This window comes from Trachurus trachurus (assembly GCF_905171665.1).
Source record: "Trachurus trachurus genome assembly, chromosome: 1".
Taxonomy (NCBI): Eukaryota; Metazoa; Chordata; class Actinopteri; order Carangiformes; family Carangidae; genus Trachurus; species Trachurus trachurus.
This window is the reverse complement of record NC_139891.1, coordinates 6,822,769-6,844,844: the sequence shown is the minus strand read 5'-3', so window position 1 is coordinate 6,844,844 and position 22,076 is coordinate 6,822,769. Positions and strand designations below refer to the sequence as shown.

General features: G+C 42.3%; 1 protein-coding gene across 2 annotated transcripts in view; it reads left to right on the top strand.

Moving 5' to 3' along the window:
- The first annotated feature begins 249 nt into the window (after window positions 1-249).
- Window positions 250-22,076, top strand: part of LOC311002376 (dynamin-2-like) — an 87,335-nt gene continuing 65,508 nt past the window's right edge. Inside the window, exons 1-20 of one of the 2 annotated variants that reach the window (XM_083993728.1) lie at window positions 250-653; window positions 3,227-3,300; window positions 3,486-3,635; window positions 3,902-4,105; window positions 5,023-5,121; window positions 6,122-6,282; window positions 7,695-7,837; window positions 7,928-8,063; window positions 8,870-8,937; window positions 9,270-9,408; window positions 11,454-11,540; window positions 11,659-11,729; window positions 12,371-12,425; window positions 14,022-14,132; window positions 14,731-14,840; window positions 14,936-15,047; window positions 15,674-15,841; window positions 15,975-16,201; window positions 18,944-19,180; window positions 19,415-20,441. In XM_083993728.1, the coding sequence (XP_083849854.1) occupies window positions 493-653; window positions 3,227-3,300; window positions 3,486-3,635; window positions 3,902-4,105; window positions 5,023-5,121; window positions 6,122-6,282; window positions 7,695-7,837; window positions 7,928-8,063; window positions 8,870-8,937; window positions 9,270-9,408; window positions 11,454-11,540; window positions 11,659-11,729; window positions 12,371-12,425; window positions 14,022-14,132; window positions 14,731-14,840; window positions 14,936-15,047; window positions 15,674-15,841; window positions 15,975-16,201; window positions 18,944-19,180; window positions 19,415-19,481 (2,580 nt within the window). In that variant the 5' untranslated portion in view covers window positions 250-492 and the 3' untranslated portion in view covers window positions 19,482-20,441. Of the gene's footprint in view, window positions 654-3,226; window positions 3,301-3,485; window positions 3,636-3,901; window positions 4,106-5,022; window positions 5,122-6,121; window positions 6,283-7,694; window positions 7,838-7,927; window positions 8,064-8,869; window positions 8,938-9,269; window positions 9,409-11,453; window positions 11,541-11,658; window positions 11,730-12,370; window positions 12,426-14,021; window positions 14,133-14,730; window positions 14,841-14,935; window positions 15,048-15,673; window positions 15,842-15,974; window positions 16,202-18,943; window positions 19,181-19,411; window positions 20,442-22,076 lie in introns of both variants that reach the window. The other variant, XM_083993727.1, reaches the window with a different exon arrangement.

Here is a 22,076-nt window from a genome sequence, read left to right as displayed (position 1 = left end):
ATTATTATTATTATTATTATTATTATTATTATTATTTTGGGATAAAACCAAGTATGCCTGAGTGGTGCGAATCCTATTTTTTTTCCCTTGCCGAAGTCCATAAACGACTGTCCTGTAACAGACAAACCGATGACATGTACACATGCTGTGACGGACGGCCCAGCTGACCAATGAACTTCCACAAAGCCGCTGGAGGAGGAGCTATAATCTCCGGCGGAGGCTGGGTGTCGCCTGACCGGATGATGACAGAAGTTTTTTAGTCTAATGTGGCCACTTTTTATCATGCAATCATCCCGTGTATAACCTCCCCGAGGCTCTGACGGCTGTCGGGACTCTTGACTCTTAACCTACTTGAAATAAAGTCGCAGGCACCGGGACAGTGTGCAGTGCTATCTGGGAACTTTTTGATCTGCTGTCGGAGCGACCCTTTGGCTCTTATTTGACCGGGGAGAGGGGCACGACAGAGCCCACTGGGCTGAGCGAAGTGCCGCGATGGGAAACCGGGGGATGGAAGACCTCATTCCCCTGATCAACAAGCTCCAGGACGCCTTCAGCTCTATCGGCCAGAGCTGCAACTTGGACCTGCCGCAGATAGCGGTGGTTGGCGGCCAGAGCGCAGGGAAGAGCTCCGTGCTGGAGAATTTCGTCGGGAGGTTGTACCGTTCATATGTTGCCTTGGATTCATCTGATACACTGAATGTGAATATTTCATAGTTTGCGAATGAGGTTGCTCTTCTAATACAAACTTTACAAAGCTTTTGCGTCAAAGTCGCCAACTAAGCACTTGGTTACGCGCTGCGTGTGCTGGAGCCTCCCAGTTCCTAATGTTTCTTTTCTTTTTTTTTCTTTTTTCCAACGGATTCTTTCCATTTTGGAGCTGAGCTATTCACGATTGATAAATACGTATTTTACGCAGAAAACAGCTGTTCATTGACAAACAAAAACTGTGGAGTGACTGGTTTTAAGGCGCATAAGAGCCTGGCAATCCATATCCAGGATCAAATGCAATCTCCTCAGATGATATATTAACATTAGTCTATATGCACTGAGTGCTCCACATAAGGCCCATTCTGTCAAACATTCACAAAGGCTGTTGTTTCTTCAGATTGCTCTCCCGGTGTTGTAAATACGTCTTTATGGGCCTCACATTACATAGGTCAGGTCAATGTTTTACTTTTCAAGGATGTGGTTGGCAGGTTTGATGAGGTCACTGTCAGATAAAGGAATTACTGGACGGCAACAGAAAATAAATTGAAAAAGGCAGGAGACTACGCTCCCCGCATGCAAATACTGCTGAATGTCTGTGTGAGGTTGATGAATGAGTTCGAAGGAATTTCAATGAGCAGTTGTTGTGGCTCCTTCTTGATGATGCAAACCAACATTAATGCCATATGCTTGGCTCTGCTTGACCAGATCTGAACCCCTTTGGCAGTTTTAAAATGAAAACGTATCACACAAAGCTCAGGTTAACATCAGGCCACGAGGAAAGGGAAAGGGAAAGGGAAGAAGACATGGCTGTGTCGCTGCAGTACAGGCCTAATCTACTGAAGACAGCTTCAACAGCTTTTGTGATTTTATCTCTCTCTAAGTGAGGGGACCCACCAGAGATGAGAGCACTTTACTTGTCTACATGTCAGAATGATTTCACTTGTTGTCCTAAAGATAGAGAACGTTGATTAGGCGACCACGTCTCCCCTTTTTCCTGTTGCCTTTTGTCTCCAAGTCCCAAGCAGTGGCTGGGGGAGACAGTAGGGGCATTGATGTGTTTGTGCTGGGGTCATCAGTGATGTCACCAGCTGCACTGTCATGTGTATATGACACACTGGGTACCAGATACACACAGAGGGGTTTTCATGTTTGTTAATTAGCCCGCTGACACACAGAAGTCAAACACTGCCTGTGACATTTTAGTCAAGTTTGCCCCAAAAATTCTTTTCATTATTATTAAAATTATTATTACTAGTGTATTTATTTTTTCCCAAGCTGATTTTGTGAGGTCTGAGAGGAGCTTGTTAGACAGAAATGATTGGGGAAACATTTAGATTGTATAGTGTTACCTCTGTAGGCCTTGAAGAATGACTCAAATGAAAAACTAAAAGTCAGACTTTGGTGGACAGCTGTGAGTCACAGGAGTCACATGCTGACAAGGCTTTATTGTTTTAGTGTTGTTTAGCTTATGAAAAGTAAAAAAAGAAAAAAAGAAGCAGGCCTTAAGGTAATGGCTTCTTGATGTTTTGTCATTCAAAACAACCAAAGTCAGTTACATTTAAGAAGCTGAAACCAAATCACATATAAGACTCACTGATCACAGGTCAAGGTAAGAAAACATCCATCACACATCGACCAAATGAATGTCAGACCAACAGAATTTAAGTATCAATTCTATGATTTTTATTTTTTAAAGAACAACCCCCACATTTGAATAGTTTTACAAATGTTTGGCAGAGATGGCCACTGAACGACTGTGATTGAATTGATTAACTGTCTAGTTGGTAATCATAGTATTTGTGATGTGGTTTCATAAGTGACAGGAAGAGATGAGGAAAGAGGATGGGAACCACAGTTGTGTAACATCCTGACTGCTCTGTCAGCAGTGGACAGCAGGCACTGGCTCTTCATATATGTTCAAATAAATGTGTGGGGGTTTTGTGTGTGTGTGTTTGTGTGTGTGTGTGTGTCTGTGTGTGGCCTGGTTACCTTACCATATGCTAAAACCAAACCCTGTCTTTTCCTCTGACCTGGCAAACACACAGACAGACGGACAGACAGGGACATATTCTCATTGCTTGGAGAGATGTGTAGTCACTGACCTGGAAACGATCACCATTCTATCGAACATGAGTTTCCATTCACATGAACGTGTGTGTAATGAGAAGAGGAAACAGAGGGAGACGTTTCTCTCTGCACTATTTATAATGAATAGGGTTGTAAGTCAATCTTGGCCTTGTATCAATAATGCATGCACTCTGAGACTGAGGCCTGCATATAGTTAGTGGTAGAGAGCTTAAACTCTTATTTTGTACGAAGCAGTTGTGATGTAATTGGAGGTGAAATGCCTTTTGTTTTGTTTGTTCGTTTTGTGGTGGTTCCAGTTTATTGTGTATTTATTTAACACATGTAAAGTGATATTGTAATTGTAACACATGTCAGTCACGCAAAAATCTGTCTGACATGACAAAGTTGTGTATGGATTATGTGCTAAACATTGTCTCTGTGTCCTCCTCAGGGATTTTCTGCCCAGAGGGTCTGGTATTGTCACCCGTCGTCCTCTCATCCTCCAGCTGGTTAACAGTAAAGCAGGCAAGTATGACTCAGTGCTATGCTCTTTGGAAAGAGTTTGCACACCATGCTTTTCAAGAAATAGAGTCACGCATGTGTAGCGGAAGAGAACTGATAAATCTGAACAAAAAGCTTGCCAGTCATTGTACAGTGTTGTTGACTTGTTTACCTCGTGTCCCATCTACATGTCTCATCCTGCCCTGCAGAGTATGCAGAGTTTCTGCACTGTAAGGGTCGCAAGTTTGTGGACTTTGATGAAGTCCGTCTGGAGATTGAAGCAGAGACCGAACGTCTCACTGGATCCAACAAGGGCATCTCACCCATCCCCATCAACCTCCGAGTCTATTCTCCTAATGGTAACAGACACACACACACAAACTACCCATCAACGTCTTACTTTTACAGTTTGTATTCAACTTCATCTCATTAAAAGACTATGCAATTATGATGTTCTGTGCACTTGCATTAATTATTTGAATGATGAAACTGTTTTTGCACTGTTTTTTTTATTACCTCTCTACAGGAGTTTGTATGTTCCCTTGTACTTATTATTATTGTGTGTTTTTTTTTGCATGTTTGTGTAAATTAATTAACTATCTAACTTACTTACTAAATCTCTCAGTGCTGAATCTGACCCTGATCGACCTGCCGGGGATGACCAAAGTTGCCGTGGGAGACCAGCCTCATGACATCGAGCACCAGATCAGAGATATGCTGCTTCAGTTCATCACCAAGGAGAGCTGTCTGATCCTCGCCGTCACCCCAGCCAACACTGACCTGGCCAACTCTGACGCCCTCAAAATAGCCAAGGAGGTGGACCCTCAGGGTAAGAGCTGAAAAATACTCTCTGTAGCTTTTTTATTACATTATCTTAGTATTGCTCCTTAGTGAAACCATCTTTTTTTGCTCTAATTTGGCACAAAGCTTATTACCATTTCCTGTATCTTGCACCCATTAGCTCTATTCTTCTTTCAATTAATCTTTGCCTCAGTGCAGGCGCCGGCTCATCAGAATAATTAACAGTTACATTATTAAAAGACTTCCTGGCAGCATAGATGTATTGAATAAGATTAGCAGAGATATAATTAAATTGAATTATTGCTGCCTTTTGCCCTCTTTCATTCAATCCAGAGGGTCTTATTAAAAGTTTCAAGGTACAAGTGAAGTTTGTAACATTATCCTGACTGATAATATAATGTAGCTACATCTGCTGCTGATCAACTGTTCAACAGTTGTATTAAATAGTGATGTTGTTACATTGTAAACAGAAAGTGACTATGTCAACTTTAACCTTATATTCTTCATAAAGTTTATATAAATTACTTATTGCTGCTATGTGAGCATTCAGTTAGTGATGCTGGTGAAGGTCGGTACCTCTAGGATGAATTGTAATTGGTGTTCAGTGCTGACTGTAGTTTGTGTCGAATACCATTTATCAAACATTAGCATCATGCTAACACACGGAAATAAAATGGTGAACAATATGGTGAAAAACATTATATACATAACTTGAGCTTGTTGTGGCTACTGATGTTAGCATTAAGCTCAAAACATTGTGTCTGGATCTTGATTTTACATTGTGTGCTATAAGTTTCTATCAGGTGGTACAAGATTTTGAGAAGAAGTACAATTAAATTAATCTGATTAAATAATGTTATGAAATGATCCATGTAAACCCTATGATCTTGCTTCCATGTATGAATGTTAGACCATCAGTATTAACAGCGACATCGCGTTCTTCAGGTTTGCGGACAATTGGTGTGATCACCAAGCTGGACCTGATGGACGAGGGCACGGATGCACGAGACATCCTGGAAAACAAACTACTGCCACTGCGCAGAGGTGAGACCACACACGCAGTCACTGTAAAAGCTTTAATCCAGGAAATGTACAAAATGGTGAAACAATTACAGCCAGTACATTTTTAAAGGGACATTGTGTAACTTCTCCTGTTATCTATTCACGAAAATCGATTATTTGGTTCAAAAGTCTGTTTTTCATTAATTAGTAATCCCCCCCATCAACAAACTGAAGTGTCCCTTTCAGCTCTGAATTTGCCGTTCATATCGTTCATATCTACATGGAGCGGGTAAGCTCGGTGCTGGCTGCCACGTCGTGTCGCCACGGAAACTCAGCGGAGACACCGGAGCTGTCGGCTCAGGTCGAGGTGGCGTCTGTGAAAAGTCACCGCGGTAACGCAGTGAGGAGGAACGGAGCGTTACACTGATGCTGCATTCACCTGCAGTCGGGCAGACGGCCGTCGGTAACAAACCAGATGTCAGTTTAGTCACAGAAGTCCAGAGAAAGCCGGTAAAACGTGGGTCAGGTAAACAAAAACCACATCGCCATGACAACATATTGTCACGTGTATTGTTTTGCCTCGTGCTGATGGACCACTTGTTTACATAGAGGCTTATTTATGCCGTTACGTGCAGTGGCTGTCGTCCGTCTGCCGTCTGCCCAATTTCATGTGAATGCAGCATGAAAAATACGACTGAGTTGCTTGTGATATACAACCGCAACGCTACAGTAGATGGGAGTAATTCCTACACAATGTACCTTTAAAGAAAACTGTTATTAGAACTGTTTCTGCCACCTGTTTCTGTTGCGATGGAGCAACAGCAACAGTGTTAAAATCCACATTGCATGAACAGCCCTCGTTATACGCAGATCTCCAGTTTTAGGACGAAAGAAACAATCAATATATCATTCTTTACACAATCCAAATTTGATATTTATCTTTTTCAAATTGATACATTTCTAGGCCTGAACTGTGGGTGTTTTGCCTTCAGTCTGGTCTTCAGGTCTTCTTATTAAACTATTTGTCTCCATTCTTCTTAAGGTTACATCGGGGTGGTGAATCGTAGTCAAAAGGATATTGATGGGAAGAAAGACATCAGTGCTGCTTTGGCCGCTGAGAGGAAGTTCTTCCTGTCCCACCCTGCTTACAGGCACATAGCAGAACGCATGGGCACATCACACCTGCAGAAGACTCTCAATCAGGTGAGACACACAACTGCTCACACTTCAGACCTGGCATTAACGTCTGTCTGGGGTGATCGGCTCTGAGGGCAGATATGAACGTTCCCAAAGATGCATACAGGACAACATTTGAGATCCGATCATCACTCAGACCGCATCAGGAGGTGGTCTGGGCCACATGTGGCCACATCCCTTTCGCAGAGTGAACACAAATGCCTCCACATTGAAGGACCACCTACTCTACTCAAGTCCACCACCACAATTCAATTATTTCCACCACAGTTACATGATGAACCAATGTTATAAATACTTAATCCCATTAAAAGAGCTGTGCGCAGCGCATTAATTCACTCAGCCCCTCTGGCTCTCGCTCACTCACACACACAAGCACATTAACAACAGACCCGTCCGACTTTTGGCTAAAAACAGCCGCCTGCTGATTTTCATATGAAGCGAGCAGGCGAGATCAGATCACAACCGGTCAATCGAGACGCATGTGGAGACACATTTTAAAGCAGACGTGAACCGACGAAGCTACTGAGAACTCATCACTTGTGATCTGATCACTGAAAATGTACGATAACTGAACCGGGCCACAGTGTGTGTCATTTAGATGCACTTTAATGTATGTGGAAAAGTTCATATAGGGTTGGTAAATGTGTCTAAAACTAAAGTTTAAGCTTTTTGTGATCACTTCCCTTTTGTGTTTTAATTTGTGTTTTATTTCCTGCTCTGAACTTAATTGCATTTGTTAATTTAACAATTGAGGGCATTAGTTAATTAAATGCAAATGAGTATGCTTTTGTTTAATATGAGAAGTGAGTTTTCTTTAAGTTTCCCCCTCAGACAAGTTTAACTCTGCTGTGACTAATGTTTTGTTCAACATACTTTCTCTACATAAAAAAGGGACCTGGGGGCACACTTATTAACTTTCTTATAGAGACATTTGAGATCAAGCCTCATGCTCCCCCACCACCACTGCATGTGATGAGTTGACAGGTGAAAGAGCAGAAAAACCAGAGGGACTCAGCCACATGTTTGAGGCTCAGTCAGACTCAGACTGTGTGTTGTGCACTGGCAGTGTTTTAACTGTCTGTAGTCACTTTTGTCAGAGGTTCACAGCAGTTTAAGGTAGATTCACACTGTCATAGCTTCGACTGCTTGTTTTTCCTGTGCATCCTGTATCATATCAAAAACACCATATGGCAATGCAAGGCAAGGCAATTTTATTTGTATAGCCCATTTTTACAAACAGTTTGTCTCAAAGTGCTTTACACAGCATCATAACAACATCCTCTGTCCTTAGACCCTTTATGGACTGAACCCTTTTAACAAGAAAAAAGTTGGATAAATCTCAGATGTTAATGTTTAAAAACACGATTTTCATTAGAATGGGACTTCAATTAATTTTTACTTTTTTCTTTTTCCTCCAGCAACTTACCAACCACATCCGCGACACGTTGCCAGGGCTGCGCAGCAAACTGCAAAGCCAGATGCTGTCGCTGGAGAAAGAGGTGGATGAGTACAAGAACTTCCGCGCTGACGACCCCGCACGCAAGACCAAAGCCTTACTTCAGTCAGTACCGTACACACACAGATTCAGGCACACAATAACATGAATTGAAGAAGTTAAGACATTTCCGTTGTACTGTTTTAACATTTGCAGGATGGTGCAGCAGTTCGGTGTTGACTTTGAGAAGTGCATCGAGGGCTCTGGAGATCAGGTGGACACCTCCAACCTTTCAGGTGGAGCCAAGATCAATCGCATCTTTCACGAGCGTTTCCCCTTCGAGCTGGTGAAGGTGACTGTTGCTATGATTTTATTATTATGACTTATAAGTTTCATTAATCAAGTCAAATAGCTTTAGCTTAGTTTGGATTTAATTTGGCAGATATGTGAAAGGGTTGTTGCTCTAGGTGTCAACAATCGGCTCTTTGTGTAATATTGATATCATTTAGTTACTATGTTGCCTAAGCTCTCATAAATCCAGTAGTTATAAAGAGCACACACACACATCCACAGATAGTTCCTCTCGTCTGGTTTTGTATTTAATACTTGGCACTTAAAGGGATAGTTCAACATTTTGGAAAATTGGCCCATTGCCATAATCCCTATAGTCATAGCAGTAGGTTTGTTACCTTTAATTAGCGGTGCAAACTATTTTTTAGAACGGCCGAACCGAGCCGCGAGCTGCTCAGAGCTACGCTACAGAGGCTCATGGGATTTTCCTCATCAAATTCATCAAATAGCTACACAATCCAAAAACTCCAAAACGCTGTCGTGGACAAGTTGTGACCTGCACATTCACCACGCTATGAGATAATACGATGACAACCATGAGAGTGTTTCGGAGTTGTTGGATTGTGTATTTGATGAGTTTGATGAGGGAAACCAAGAAATCCCATGAGCCTCCGTAGCGTAGCTCTGAGCAGCTCGCGGCTCTGCTCCGCCGTTCTAAAAACAGCTTGCACCACAATTAAAGGTAACAAACCTACTGCTATGACTATAGGGATTGTGGCAATGGGTCAATTTGCCAAAATGTTGAACTATCCCTTTAAAAGTCACATTAATTTTATACAGCAAGTAATCTTTTTCACTGTGTCTTAGATGGAGTTTGATGAGAAGGAGCTGAGGAAAGAGATCAGTTATGCCATCAAGAACATCCACGGAGTCAGGCAAGTTGAGACAAACAAACAAAACTTAACATTTCTCTGCTGACCTGTCTGTCCCCCAGCCTTTGTGTTTCAGTCTGTCCTCAAGTCTCAGTGTCCGTCCTGTTTTTCATGTCATATATTAAGTGTGCTGGTCAGTCTGTCTGTCCAGTTTTCATTCATCCCTCCTGCCTACTGTTGGTCCTCCACTCACCCTCCTCCACTTTAACCTCCACTTCTCCTCATCCGGTCTTCCTCGTGTCTTTCCTGTCCGTCTCCTGCTCTTCCTGTCTGTCATTCTGTCCCCCCTCTCCTGCTCCATGTCTCCATGTCTGTCTTGTGTGTATGTCCTTCAGGACAGGCCTGTTCACCCCAGACCTGGCGTTTGAGGCCATAGTGAAAAAGCAGATCATAAAGCTGAAAGAACCGTGTCTGAAATGCATCGACCTGGTCATCCAGGAGCTCATCAACACAGTCAGACAGTGCACCAATAAGGTATCACTGCATGGTCTCACCCCGCATCACACACCACAGAGACCGGCCGTCCTCAGTGCTGCCAGGGGCCATTTGGTGCCTCACGGTTTTTTGTTTGCCATTGAAAAATAAGGTAGATTAATCGGGGGGGGGGGGGGGGGGGGGGGGGGGGGGGGGGTAGGGGGGTGGATACAGGTAAAGGGTCCTGGCTGTGCTGGGATGGCGTCTCTGAGAGGCTGTGTGGTCAGAAGCAGACAGGCTATTGCACATTCCTGTTAAGGTTCATGGCAAAACAAGCTGCAGACTTGGGTTTTTCAGTCATAGCTTAATCAAGAGTCTATAGCCATGCTAGGGGGGCTATGAGCCATGCTCAGGCATTATGTTGTTTTGAGCTAAATGCTAATAATTACATTTACACATCTGGCAGATGCTCATCATTACTGAGAAACAGCACCAAAGCTTCAGTGCAGTAGGAATCCTTGGTGTAAATATTGAATGGTAAATCTATTCAATAAGGCAAAGTGCAAGTCTGACCAGATGGAGGCAATAAAAGAAACGTTAAGTCATTAGCATTCGTCTTATGGGAACTAAGAATGTTACAGACACATTTCAGGACAATTAATCCAGCTGTTGTTGTTGAGCTGTTTCATTCTGGACCATAACGGTGGACTGACCATTCACTCTACTAGCGTGGCTAAAAAGCTGTAGGCTGACTCTGAACATAGTCACGCACTGTGTAGGAATTAGAAACTGCATTGAAAATGTTTGAGAACCTGCAGCTTGTTTCTGTTCTGAACATGAAGTAGAAACTAACCAAATGCCTGTTTTTTTTTTTCTTTTCATATTCCTCATCTTCATCTTTTTCCCCTCTTGAAACCTTTTCTGTTCTGTCCCCAAACTATCCCATCCAACTTGGGCTTCCTTTTTTCTTTTTTTTTTCTTTCTATCACCGCACCCTATTTCCTCACCATGGCCCCTGCTACACCACCTCCTCCTTCACCTTGACATTAAACATCCAACTCCCATGATGCCTCACCACAGGACAGGCCTGTTCACCCCTGACTTGGCGTTTGAGGCTATAGTGAAAAAGCAGGTCATTAAGCTGAAAGACCCCTGTCTGAAATGCGTTGACCTCGTCGTCACCGAGCTTGTCGCCCTGATCAGGAAGTGCACTGAAAAGGTAAAGGGGAAGAGTAAAGACAATTTTAGAAAAATAAATGATGAATAAGCACAGAGACAGACAGACAGACAGACAGACAGAGAGAAGAAAGCCAAGGACAAAACTATGACAAGCAAGAGTGAAAGAGAGCAGTCAAAGATTAGATGAACTAACTTGTCTTTGTCCGGTGTTGATTGTTACCCCTCTGTGCTGCTTTAAGGCTTCACCCAGCACCCACCTCACCCCTCGGCCCCCTCCTAAATGACAAATCCTGGAGACCTTCCCTATTCCGATCCTGGACCGTGGACCCCTACTTAACCCATCAGCACTGAGATCTGTGATTTAACTACAGCTCACCCCACCTCACGCATTAAATCAGATCCCCTGATCAGAAATGGCACTGATGTGGCTGTTTTCACCCTGTCTTGTCAAAGGAGGTTTTTATGTATTTTGTGACACACCCTTTTATTCACCACTGACAGTAAAAAAAAAAAAATCCCCAACAAAACGGCACCATCCCCTAATCTTCACCTGTTTCTGCACTTAAACCTTAGTTTTCTCCTAATGCCTCCCTGATTCGCTGAGACTCACTAACAGCTTGAGATCATAAAATGCTAACGCTGTTTTTTATTCAGTGTTTCTTTACACTTTCTTATGACAACATCTGCAACTGACGAGGAATCTCAAGCTGATAGGGATCTCATTAGTGCATGTGCATGCCTCCCGAGTCTTTTATGTGTCAAACGTCTTACCTATTGTTTATACAGTGCTGTATATTTACTGACAGTTGGGTGTAACTGCTTATCTGGATACACAGTATGTTTAAGTGTGTAAGCCTGCATACATTAGTTGTGCGTCAAGCCTGCAGCAGTGTATTTGTCTGTTTTCTGTGTGCGCGTGTCTATAGCTGGGCTCGTACCCTCGACTGAGAGAAGAGACGGAGAAAATCGTCACCACCTACGTAAGAGAGCGAGACAGCAGGACCAAAGACCAGGTGTGTGTGTGTGTGTGTGTGAGAGAGAGAGAGTGACAGAGCAAGATGCACTCTACCTGCACATTTGTACAGCTTCACTTTGTTGTGTACACAATACGTGTCATGTTTTGCCTGTCAGGTGCTGCTGTTGATTGACATTGAGCTCTCCTACATCAACACTAACCATGAGGACTTCATTGGATTCGCCAAGTATGACATAGCTGCAGATGCTGCTCATTGAGTTTCACTAGGACAGAGGTTTATCTGCAAACTGTGCTCCTGCTTTTTGACTGAAGTCAGTTAATGCAAAGGAAATCTAAAGAAAAACCAAATGTGGGGACAGTTATGGTTTATATCAGGAATTGTTAAAGGGTTTTGCAGTGCTGGACTGATATTTCATAACATTAAAATTATTGATGGGGAAATACACATGTCAGTGCTCTCTGGTGGCCAAACTATGTAACACACCACTGTTTTTTTTAAATTATCTCAAAAATACAGTACCTTTTAGGATTTTGGTACTGCCAAAACTTGTTAGTCACTGATGGACACTTGTTTAGTAGGCTATAGATGAAAATATTGGTAATTAGTTACAATCTTTCTTATCTAATCTTTCTGAGTTTTCCAGCTTTTCCTTAAATTGTTTTATACTGATGGGCACTTTTCATTATTTTCATTATTGAAATATTAGACCAAACAATTAAGAAAGTTAACAGTTAAGAAAGTAATGTTGATAACAAATAATGACTAAAATGCCTATAAAAACATGTTGTTTAGTCAGGCGCTGCTTTGACTGTTCTGTTTTATTTATACAAGAGTTGAGTTCATGTCATTGAATCTCTCTCCTGCAGTGCCCAGCAAAGGACTGCTGCTAACGCCACCAAGAAGCGAGTCATGCCCAATCAGGTAATTGAACACATTGACACTCTACACAGCCCATAGAAACCATAGAAACCCTTCACACCACCGTAGTATCACAGAAACTGCTGCTCCTGCCGTTTGTTTTTCTTCTTCTCTATTTCTTGTTCTCTCTGTCGTTGTCTCAGCCCGTCTGACAACGCATGTCATTGTTGCCCTTTGTTGCTTCACATTTACGCATTTACATCCTCTTGTCTGTGCCCCTCTTGTCTCTTCTCTATATTTCCCTTTCCTCTTTCTCCTCTTCTGTTCCTCCTTTTTTTTATGCCCAGGGAGAAATTCTTGTAAGTACTGTACCCCATGCACCTCCAGTTGACACTTCCTCTTCGGGTGGGAGGGGGAGTCAACGGTCATTCAGACCATGTCGAGAAATAAGATTTGTGCTCCGTGATGAAAATACAGGGAAGTGAAACAGCTGCACTCATCGGCTTATTACGTGAGCCAGATGTCCTTTTCCACATGGTGGTCATTCTTTCCCAGCAAAAACACACAAAAAAGATTTTTTTTTTCACCCTGTTTTGATTCTGCTTTCTGCACATGCACGTTAGTGCCTCGTTCCCTGCCTCACTGACTTTGCACTGGGACAAAAGTATCAGTTCTAGAAAGTTGTACTTTAGTATAACATCCGTGTGAATAGAAGTGACAAATTTCCAGCAGTCGCCAGAAAAAAGGGAGGATGAATCAGTAGCTACTGTCCCTGCCATCAGCCTCGGTCACAGTCTCAGTGCCTTTGAAGTCAGCCGGGGCCCGGCTGCCACTGGGCCCCTCCAACTGTGGAGATTTGTGGGGGGGGGGGGGGGGGGGGGCTCTGTGTGATGAAGGGAGGCTGGAGGACTTCAATAGAAATAATCCTCTTGCTCAGATCCACCTGACACATGGCTTTTACCAGGAGACAGTGAGAATAAACAATAGTCTTTGCATCTCAAGCAAACAGAATCAAGTAGATGAACGCAGCTACAACCTGCTAAACCGCCTAAATCTTTAAGATACCATATTGATTCAAAATGCCAGGATTCATTTAAATTACTGTATGCTAGAAGTGTAACTGCTTAACACAATATCCCCCCACTGATTACAGTGATGTGTGATCTGTGGAGAAAATGGTTTTAAGGAAGCAGGAGTTTTTTGTTGCAGCTCTTTAGTTTGTCATTGGGAGAAATTCAGTGAACTGCTCTGCATAATACATTCATGGTTCTACCACCCAGACTAGATTGTTGTATTTGTCTGCTCATTATCCCTGTGTCTCCTTTCTTCCCTCTTCTCATCTGTCAGTCTGGCAAAGAGAGGGATGCAGAGAAGGTGACTTTTCCTTGGGAACTGCCATCATTTGTTTTTACTCTCTCCCTATGTCTCTACTTTTTTTTAATGCTGAAGGAGTTGATCTGACTGTAGTGTGAACCTTTTTGTTATCTGTATGAAACATACCGTTGCTCTTGCATGGCTGATGTGCTGTTCATACTGTTGCAGTGATATTTCTTTCTTTGCACATGCAAAGTACATTTTTCCGAGTTTCAATTGTTGTGTTGCTTGGAGAACCCCTTGTGGGGTGTGTAGTTCAGTCAACTCTTGGACTCTCGTGTGCAGGTGATCCGCAGAGGGTGGCTCACCATCAACATCAGTATCATGAAGGGAGGATCCAAGGACTACTGGTTTGTCCTGACTGCTGAGTCTCTGTCCTGGTATAAAGATGAGGAGGTAAGGCTCGTACAGTACAGGACAGACAAAAAATATATAGAATTTACCGTGGAATACTTAGTACTAGGGCTGGGACGATATGCTTTTCTCCCGATTCGATTCTTCTACGATTTTTTGGATGGCAATTCGATTCAAATTGCGATTCTACGATATTGCCAATTCTCTCGATTTTTAGTCTGCACTTTTAACATTTATCTGCACACAAATACTGTAGAAGCCTATAAATTAACATACTCCATTATAAAGTGAACTTAAACCCTTTTCAAAACTTGTACTCGCTGTATGTAAAAAAGGCTAACAAATGCACATTGCACAATATTTCAAAAAAATTCTAAAAAAAAAAAAAAAAAAAACGATTTTTGAAAAAAAAAAACTATTTAAAAATCGTCAAAAAGGATATTGCGATATTTATTTTATTGATTTTTTCTCCCACCCCTACTTAGTACCACAGGATTTTACAGTCTTACGTGTTGTAAGATGAGATCTCTTCACTTTGTACTGTTAGGGTGGAGTTTATGAAGTCAGTTGGTGTTTTATTTGCATTGGTTTACCTCCCTGTGTAGCCTACTTATAACTCCATCACTGTGCCGTTTGTCAGGAGAAAGAGAAGAAGTACATGCTGCCTTTGGACAACCTGAAGCTGAGGGATGTGGAGAAAGGTTTCATGTCCAGCAAACATGTCTTTGCCATCTTCAACACTGAACAGAGGTGTAGATTCTACTGTCTCTTAAAACAATAATGTGTATGGGCATGCATGTGTTTTTTTTTCTCTGGTTCATGGTTGTGCATGTGTTGTCTTGCAGGAACGTGTATAAAGACCTGCGTCAGATTGAGCTGGCATGTGACACTCAGGAGGACGTGGACAGCTGGAAGGCCTCGTTCCTCAGGGCTGGTGTTTACCCAGAGAAAGACCAGGTATGCAGGAGTATACTGACATTTTAATACTGCAGGTCATTCATGAATTGACATTGTAAAGAATGTCATTGGTTCCCAAGTTTTAAACTGACATTTTTTCTTAACATTCCCTAACATTCAAGGATATACTGTAGTCATTAAAGGGATGGTAGGATTTTTTTTTAAAGTGGGGTTGTATGATCTACAAATAGCCCCTAAGTACTTTAATTGCAGTAGAAGACTCTCTGCACTCCTCCCGTTAGCAACGCCAGCCCATAGCCCTGCCCAGAGATTTACAACATACAGTGTTGTGAATGGACCCAAAGAAACGGCCTATTTTAGTGGCCTAAAAGAGGTTTTACGTGAAAAAAAATACACAGTTATCTACGATGTGAAGCACTCTGTGTATTCGTACTGAGAAGGGTGCTATACAAATAAAGTACTTACTTACTTACAGTTCCATTGTTCGCTATAATATAATTTTTTCCAGCCCTTCAAAGTGCAGGAAAAACGCAGTTTTTATTTGGACCTGCTACTATCCTTTAACAGCTCTGTGAAACCGATGTACAGAGTATAAATCTCTACATCTCTGCTTCTGCCTCCCTCTCATCGTCGTGTCCGTCTCCCCATGTCTCCTCCTCCTCCAGCCTGAGAACGCTGACGCATTGAATCCTAGTGACACCGTGTCCATGGACCCGCAGCTAGAACGACAAGTGGAAACCATCCGCAACCTGGTGGACTCCTACATCGGCATCGTCAACAAGTCCATCAGAGACCTCATGCCCAAGACCATCATGCACCTGATGATCAACAGTGTATGTTCTGTCACCTCTGTCTCTTTTTTAATACTCAATTTGAAGGACTCTCAGATGGTACATAGTTGCATACCGAGTCACATAGGTCGGTGTTTCATCCGAACTAAAGTCCTGTTTCCTCTCCCATCTCCAGGCAAAGGACTTCATCCACTCTGAGCTGCTGGCCTACCTGTACTCGGCAGGAGATCAGGGCAGTTTGATGGAGGAGTCGGCAGAGCAGGCTCAGAGGAGAGACGAGATGCTGAGGATGTACCACGCTTTGAAGGAGGCTCTGGTCATCATCGGAGACATCAGCACCACCACTATTTCTACCCCGGTGCCTCCACCAGTGGACGACACCTGGATGGCCAAGGAGCCAAGGTAACAAACATAAAAAAGTAACAAAAGCTTAAAGGGATAGTTCACCCAAAATTCAAATTTCACTCATTATACTACTACTGTACTCACCCTCATGTCAACTAAGAGCTGTGAGAATTTTCAGAGTCCTTCTCTGAGTTACGGGGGGGTCCGCGCAGCAGTATTTGTCCATATAATGGTTGTCAATGGATACCAACTTTCTTCGTCCAAAAAGACACACCAAAAAACATCCAAATACCTCCAAATACCTCCACACAGCTCATCTGTAATGTCCCTCTTGTATTGAAGCCCCGACATGAGAAATTGTTCGGAAAAAAATTTAAAAAGTCTATATTTTAAGCTTGTTTGTAGTGGAAGCTCCCAGTGTCTCAGTTCACTGCTCTTCCTGTGTCAGTGCAAATCTCGCGTGATTTGCACTGACCGGCGGAACGATTTCTCATGTTGGGGCTTCAATACAAGAGGGACATTACAGACGAGCAGTATGGAGGTATTTGGATGTTTTTTGGTGTGTTTATTTGGACGAAGAAAGTTGGTATCCATTGACATTATAAATCCATTATATGGACAAATACTGCTGCACGGACCCCCCCCCCGTAACTCAGAGAAGGGATGGAGGACTCTGAAAATTCTCACAGCTCTTAGTTGACATGAGGGTGAGTAGATAATGAGTGAAATTTGAATTTTGGGTGAACTATCCCTTTAAACAGGCAGACAAAAAGAAAGGTTCTTAATCCAGATATCATGTGCCCGCATTATTCCCTTTTTTCTGTCATTTAGCATTGGGGGGTCATGAGCTTGTAGTTTAATTACATTTTGGAGAAGTTTCCTGGTGGTTCAGTTTAGCTATCCATTATATCACTATTGTTTCTATTATAATATATTTTTATCATCTTTTTAAAATTATTGTATGATTACTTACCACATGCTCAGAATGCATTTGCCAGGCTGTCTGCACCGCATACTTGACCTTTGTATGGTGTATGTGGAGGAGCCAAGGGCAGGTATTGCTCCATGTCATCATGGATGCATCTCCCAAATCTCAGTCAGAGGGAAAATCAACATGGCCAAACTTAAGCAACTCTTGTTTACAAAACCAAAGCAGACACTCCAGCACTTTCCAATGAATAGTGGAGTATTTATCTTATCGATGGCCGAAATGCAAAACCTCCTACAGTATCTGCAAAATGTCCGAATTGTGGATTTCACTTAAAATGATGAGAACAGGGAAGGATCCTCCTATTTAGTCTGTTTGCAAGACCCTGCCCTTAATTGTGACAGAAAAGTCACCTAACCAAAACCTCCTATCAGGTTTGCTGGGACAATTTTGAAGCGCAAAATCTCCTATCTGCCACAGCAGCAGCCCTAGCTGGAATTTGGGATGTCGTGTGTGTTGTGTGTATGTGTTGTGTAGACCTGTCTAAATTTCTGTCAGATTGTAATAATCCATTGTTTTCTAAATAAGACGTGTCTTCCAACCGTACTAGTGAAGTATTTGATAATATCTTTGTCACGTTAATGATAAGAATAGTCTGAATCATGCAGGATAGCATATTAGCACCCAGTGGTGAAACTTTTAGCACATCAAAAGGATGAGTTTATCCAAGGGCGTAATCACTGTATAGACATTGGGGGGGTCCAAAAGACGAGTAAGATCCAGAGTTTCACACAGGATTTTATGAGACTGTGTGTGGGGGGGGGGCTGTTGCGTTTATTGGCAGACCAGCGCAACAAGTCACTGACAGAGATGAGAGATGGTGAAACGCAACAATAATACCTAGCCTAATTTTTTTTTTTCCTGAGAACCTGTGGCAGACCCAAACGAGTTAATTTATGGAAAATACTGAGATCCCTTCCTCAGAATTTTCTAAAGCATTTCCCACAATCTAGGATATTAATTTATGAAAATGAGCTATTTTAGAACATAGTTTTGAGGACTCTGTCCCTCTCTCTGGACCGCTGTCTGTACTGGTCGGTATTGTTAACATGTAATAATAGTAATATAGTCCAAAAACAGTGTATCATGCATTGGATACCATTGACAAATAGCATTCTGCAAGAAAATAGTATGTTTTTTTTAGTTTTCTCAAAAAAGTAATTTTTGCAGATAAGAGGTTTTGCATTTCAGCCATCGTTATGAACTTGGTGTGTGTGTGTATGAGTGTGTGTGTTGCATCATGTACATTTTAGATTTACACAGTTAGTTTGGACTATCTTTAAGCAGCTTCAATTGACCAAGCCAAACTACAGTAGATTTCCTCCTGCAGCCTTTCTGTACTTCTACTTCTTCCAGTTGCAGAACTATTCTTTCTAAGAAGCTTCTTCAAAAATGTGCATGTCATTATAAAATGAGTTTATTCTGGAAGAAACCCACAGTAAAGCCTGCACACTCTGCTATCACACAGAATTGACTTTATTATTCAATATATCCAGCAGGGGTCCTCTAGTGACTGTCTTATTATTTTCCAAGCCCTCAGATCAGACTATACCGTGTCTGCTGCTTCGCTCTCAGATCTGACTCATATACAAGTGACTCTTTTGACTCAACCTTGAACAAGTCCACAAGGCAGGGAAACTTTTCAGGATATTTATCAGGAGTTGAGCAGATTCACAGAGAGAGCATCTTAATACGGCTCCTTTAATAAAAGTTTAATCCAAACTCAGCTTTAAATAAAAATGGGTTTTCGATGGAAATGTAATTTCCGAAATATAGCTCTTCCCCTGAAGCACCCTGTCCTTGTCTGTCAGCCCTCCGCCAGCCTCCCGCCCCGCCTCAGCGACAGCCGCCCCTCCCAGCCGCCCCCCAGGAGTGAGGGGCCCCACCCCGGGTCCTCCACCCCCACTCAACCCCTCCCCGGCCTTCGGAGTTCCGCCTGTGCCTTCGCGACCGGGGGGTCACGCTGCTGATCCCAACTCTGGTGCCGTGCCTCTGGTCCCATCCAGACCGGCCCGCGTGCCTCCAGCGCTGCCGCCGGGAATTCCCAGGTAAAACCCGTCATGTACACACACACACACACACACACACACACACACACACTAAATGCTATGTGTGGCTGTGGTGTTGCTGGTGAAAGGTTGTGGCTTTTGGTGGTTTGGGATTGATTAGTGCATGACTATCTCATGATATTTTGCCTTGCATGTTTACTCCCTCCCTCCCTTTCCCACCCCTCCCCCCCCCTATACCCCCCCTCCTCTCTCTCCCCTCTCTTCCTGTAGCAGAAGACCCCCGGCTGCCCCCAACAGACCCACTGTCATACGTCCTTCAGAGCCCTCCCTGCTTGACTAGAAACACAAGACACACATACACGCAAACACACTTCACTTTTTATATTTCTCTTGAGCAGAGATAGTCATTAAACATTTTTTTTCATGTGTATTCCTATAACCACAACCCTTTGTCCTACTGTAACTGGTAATCACATGCTGTTTCAGTCTGTGCATTTCAGAAACGTTATGTCTGTGATTTTGACTTGTCCTGCAGGTAGCTTTTTTAACATGAGGAAATGTTTTGCTTCCAGTATCATGAAAAGGGATAAATTAGATTATTTTATCGACTTAAAGGTTATGAACCAAGAGTCATGTTCTTTTTTGTGTGTCATTTGAAATGAAATATCTATGATTCATAACTTTTTACATAATGGTAAGGAAAAAGCCTTCAGAGGTAAATTTTGTGAGTTGGATACTTGCTAATGTTTTTTCAGTAATCTCACACACTAAGCACCTCATTAAGTAAGCAGCACTTTTTTACAAAGTCCTTTTCCTCCTTGTTGTTGTTAGATTTTCAAAGTCAGCCTTAAAATGAGCCTATTAAAATTGGACTGGCCAATGAATTTTGTATGCTTCAACATTTTATCTAATTACTTTACTTCAAGTCTTTTTTTACAAGTAAACTTAGGCTGTAGTATTCCTCCTTTGTAGAAGAATTAAACATAAGAAAAGAGGACGTCTCTGCAGCAGTGGAGTTGTCATGTGTTGTATCACTAATAATTATACACTTGTCGAGGTAAGAATGACACATTGCCCAGCCAAACGTCCTCTGACAGTTACCTCCCACAGCTTGGTGAAAAAAAAAAAAACTGCCTGGTGCACGAATTGTTTTGTAATCATTTCAGCAAGCATCATCATAAAAAGAAAAATCAAATATAAAAAAAGTCATAGTGAAAAAACAATGTTCATATAAGAGAAAAAGGGGCCTCTCAATAAGAAGATGTATAAAGTGATGGAATGAATAAAAGACTAGAAAAAGGTGTGGTGGCTGGTGCTTCGTCTCGCTCTTATTTTTCCTCATTTCTTTTCTCGTGCCATGTAGGGATGTTGAATCTGCAGCAGATGCTTCCTACGCTTTCTGTTAAGACGCTCGATGCATAGCTGAGGTCAAGACCGCCTGATTTGCATGACAGTCAAACGGAGAGATCCGTGCAGAACAAGAACGTTTCACTTTCCTCTGTGCAGCCTGGCATGACCTGCTGTATTTACTGTATGATGGAGCTGTGCGTCACCATGGTAACCACGGTTGCCAGTAGCAACCTCGCAGTAAAGATAGTGTAACACATTTGCTTTTTGGGGCTGTTCGTAGAGCTGCAACGGAATGAATGAAGGTATGCAACCCCGCTCGCCGGTTTCCCCTCCTGCATTGTGTTGTGGTTACTGTTTGATTGCTGATGCAGATGTATGAGAAACTGCCTACAAATATTCTCATGATGCTTTTTCACACAGGCGTCCTCCGCAAGTCCCCTCTCGTCCCAACCAGTGGTGAAGGAGACAGACGTTGGCTCAGAGAGCTGGAGGAGTCCACTCCAGCTGATGCACGTGCCATTAGAAGTTGTTGTAGTTTTAGAAAGAGGAAGATGCAGATGTACTGGCTTTATTTTAGGACAGTGGTTGTGTCTGGAAAGCATTGCCCACAATGTAAAAAAATGATCTCAACTGCCCCAAAATGAAGTAAGACAAAATAACAGTCGTCTATGTACATACAGGTATGTTACATTGCTTGCAGGGAATTCTTTATATTTAATATATGCTGTGTATCAGTCATTGTTTTTCTCTTTGCATATAAATAATCCAGAGATATTTTGTCACTTGAGGAACTAAAGGTAAATGGAAGAAAAGTCAAGATTAAACAACTGCATCTTGACACAACCTTGACAAAAAGCGCTGTTAACTTTTAAATATTACACAGTATGTTGTTATGATCTCCTTCTTGACTAAAGAAATAAACTCATTTACACACCACCTGCTGGCCTGAAGCCATGAGCACCTCTCTGACACCCAGACAGTCACTTCACTCTGCAAAGGTAATAAGTGTTATTTTTTTTAAATAAATCCAAATAATCCAAATGGCAACAAGTGCAGTTACTTCATGGTGATTATTTGAGCATCTGATTAAATATTCCTTACTATTTAACCTTTAAACCATCTTCAACTGAATGTCACTTAATATCAGAGTTGTTTTTGTAAATGTTCTGGATTAGGAGTTTGATAAGGTCAGACATTTGGGGGAACAGTATCTACAAGAATGAAGTGCACCGACACATGTTGGTCACACTCCTGATTGCTTCCCTCCACATGGCTCTGGGGAAAATACAGAAGCTGATAACCTGCGTCGTGTCATTTAAGAAGTCTTAGATACAAAAATGACCAAATGTCTTTGGTATGAAACCGTGCTGTGGGCGGACATGATGAGCTGTCACTTCCAGCGCTAATGTGTCTCCTGATTTACATGCACATGAAGCTACCTTTTGTTCTCCAGTACATGAAGAAAAGAAAAGCAGAAAACTGCTTTTAAGACAAACCTGTTTCTGGTTAATGTACTGTTTGGATTGACTGTGACAAGTTATACAGAACACACTTTGAAAGATTATTCCTTTCTTACACTAAAAAA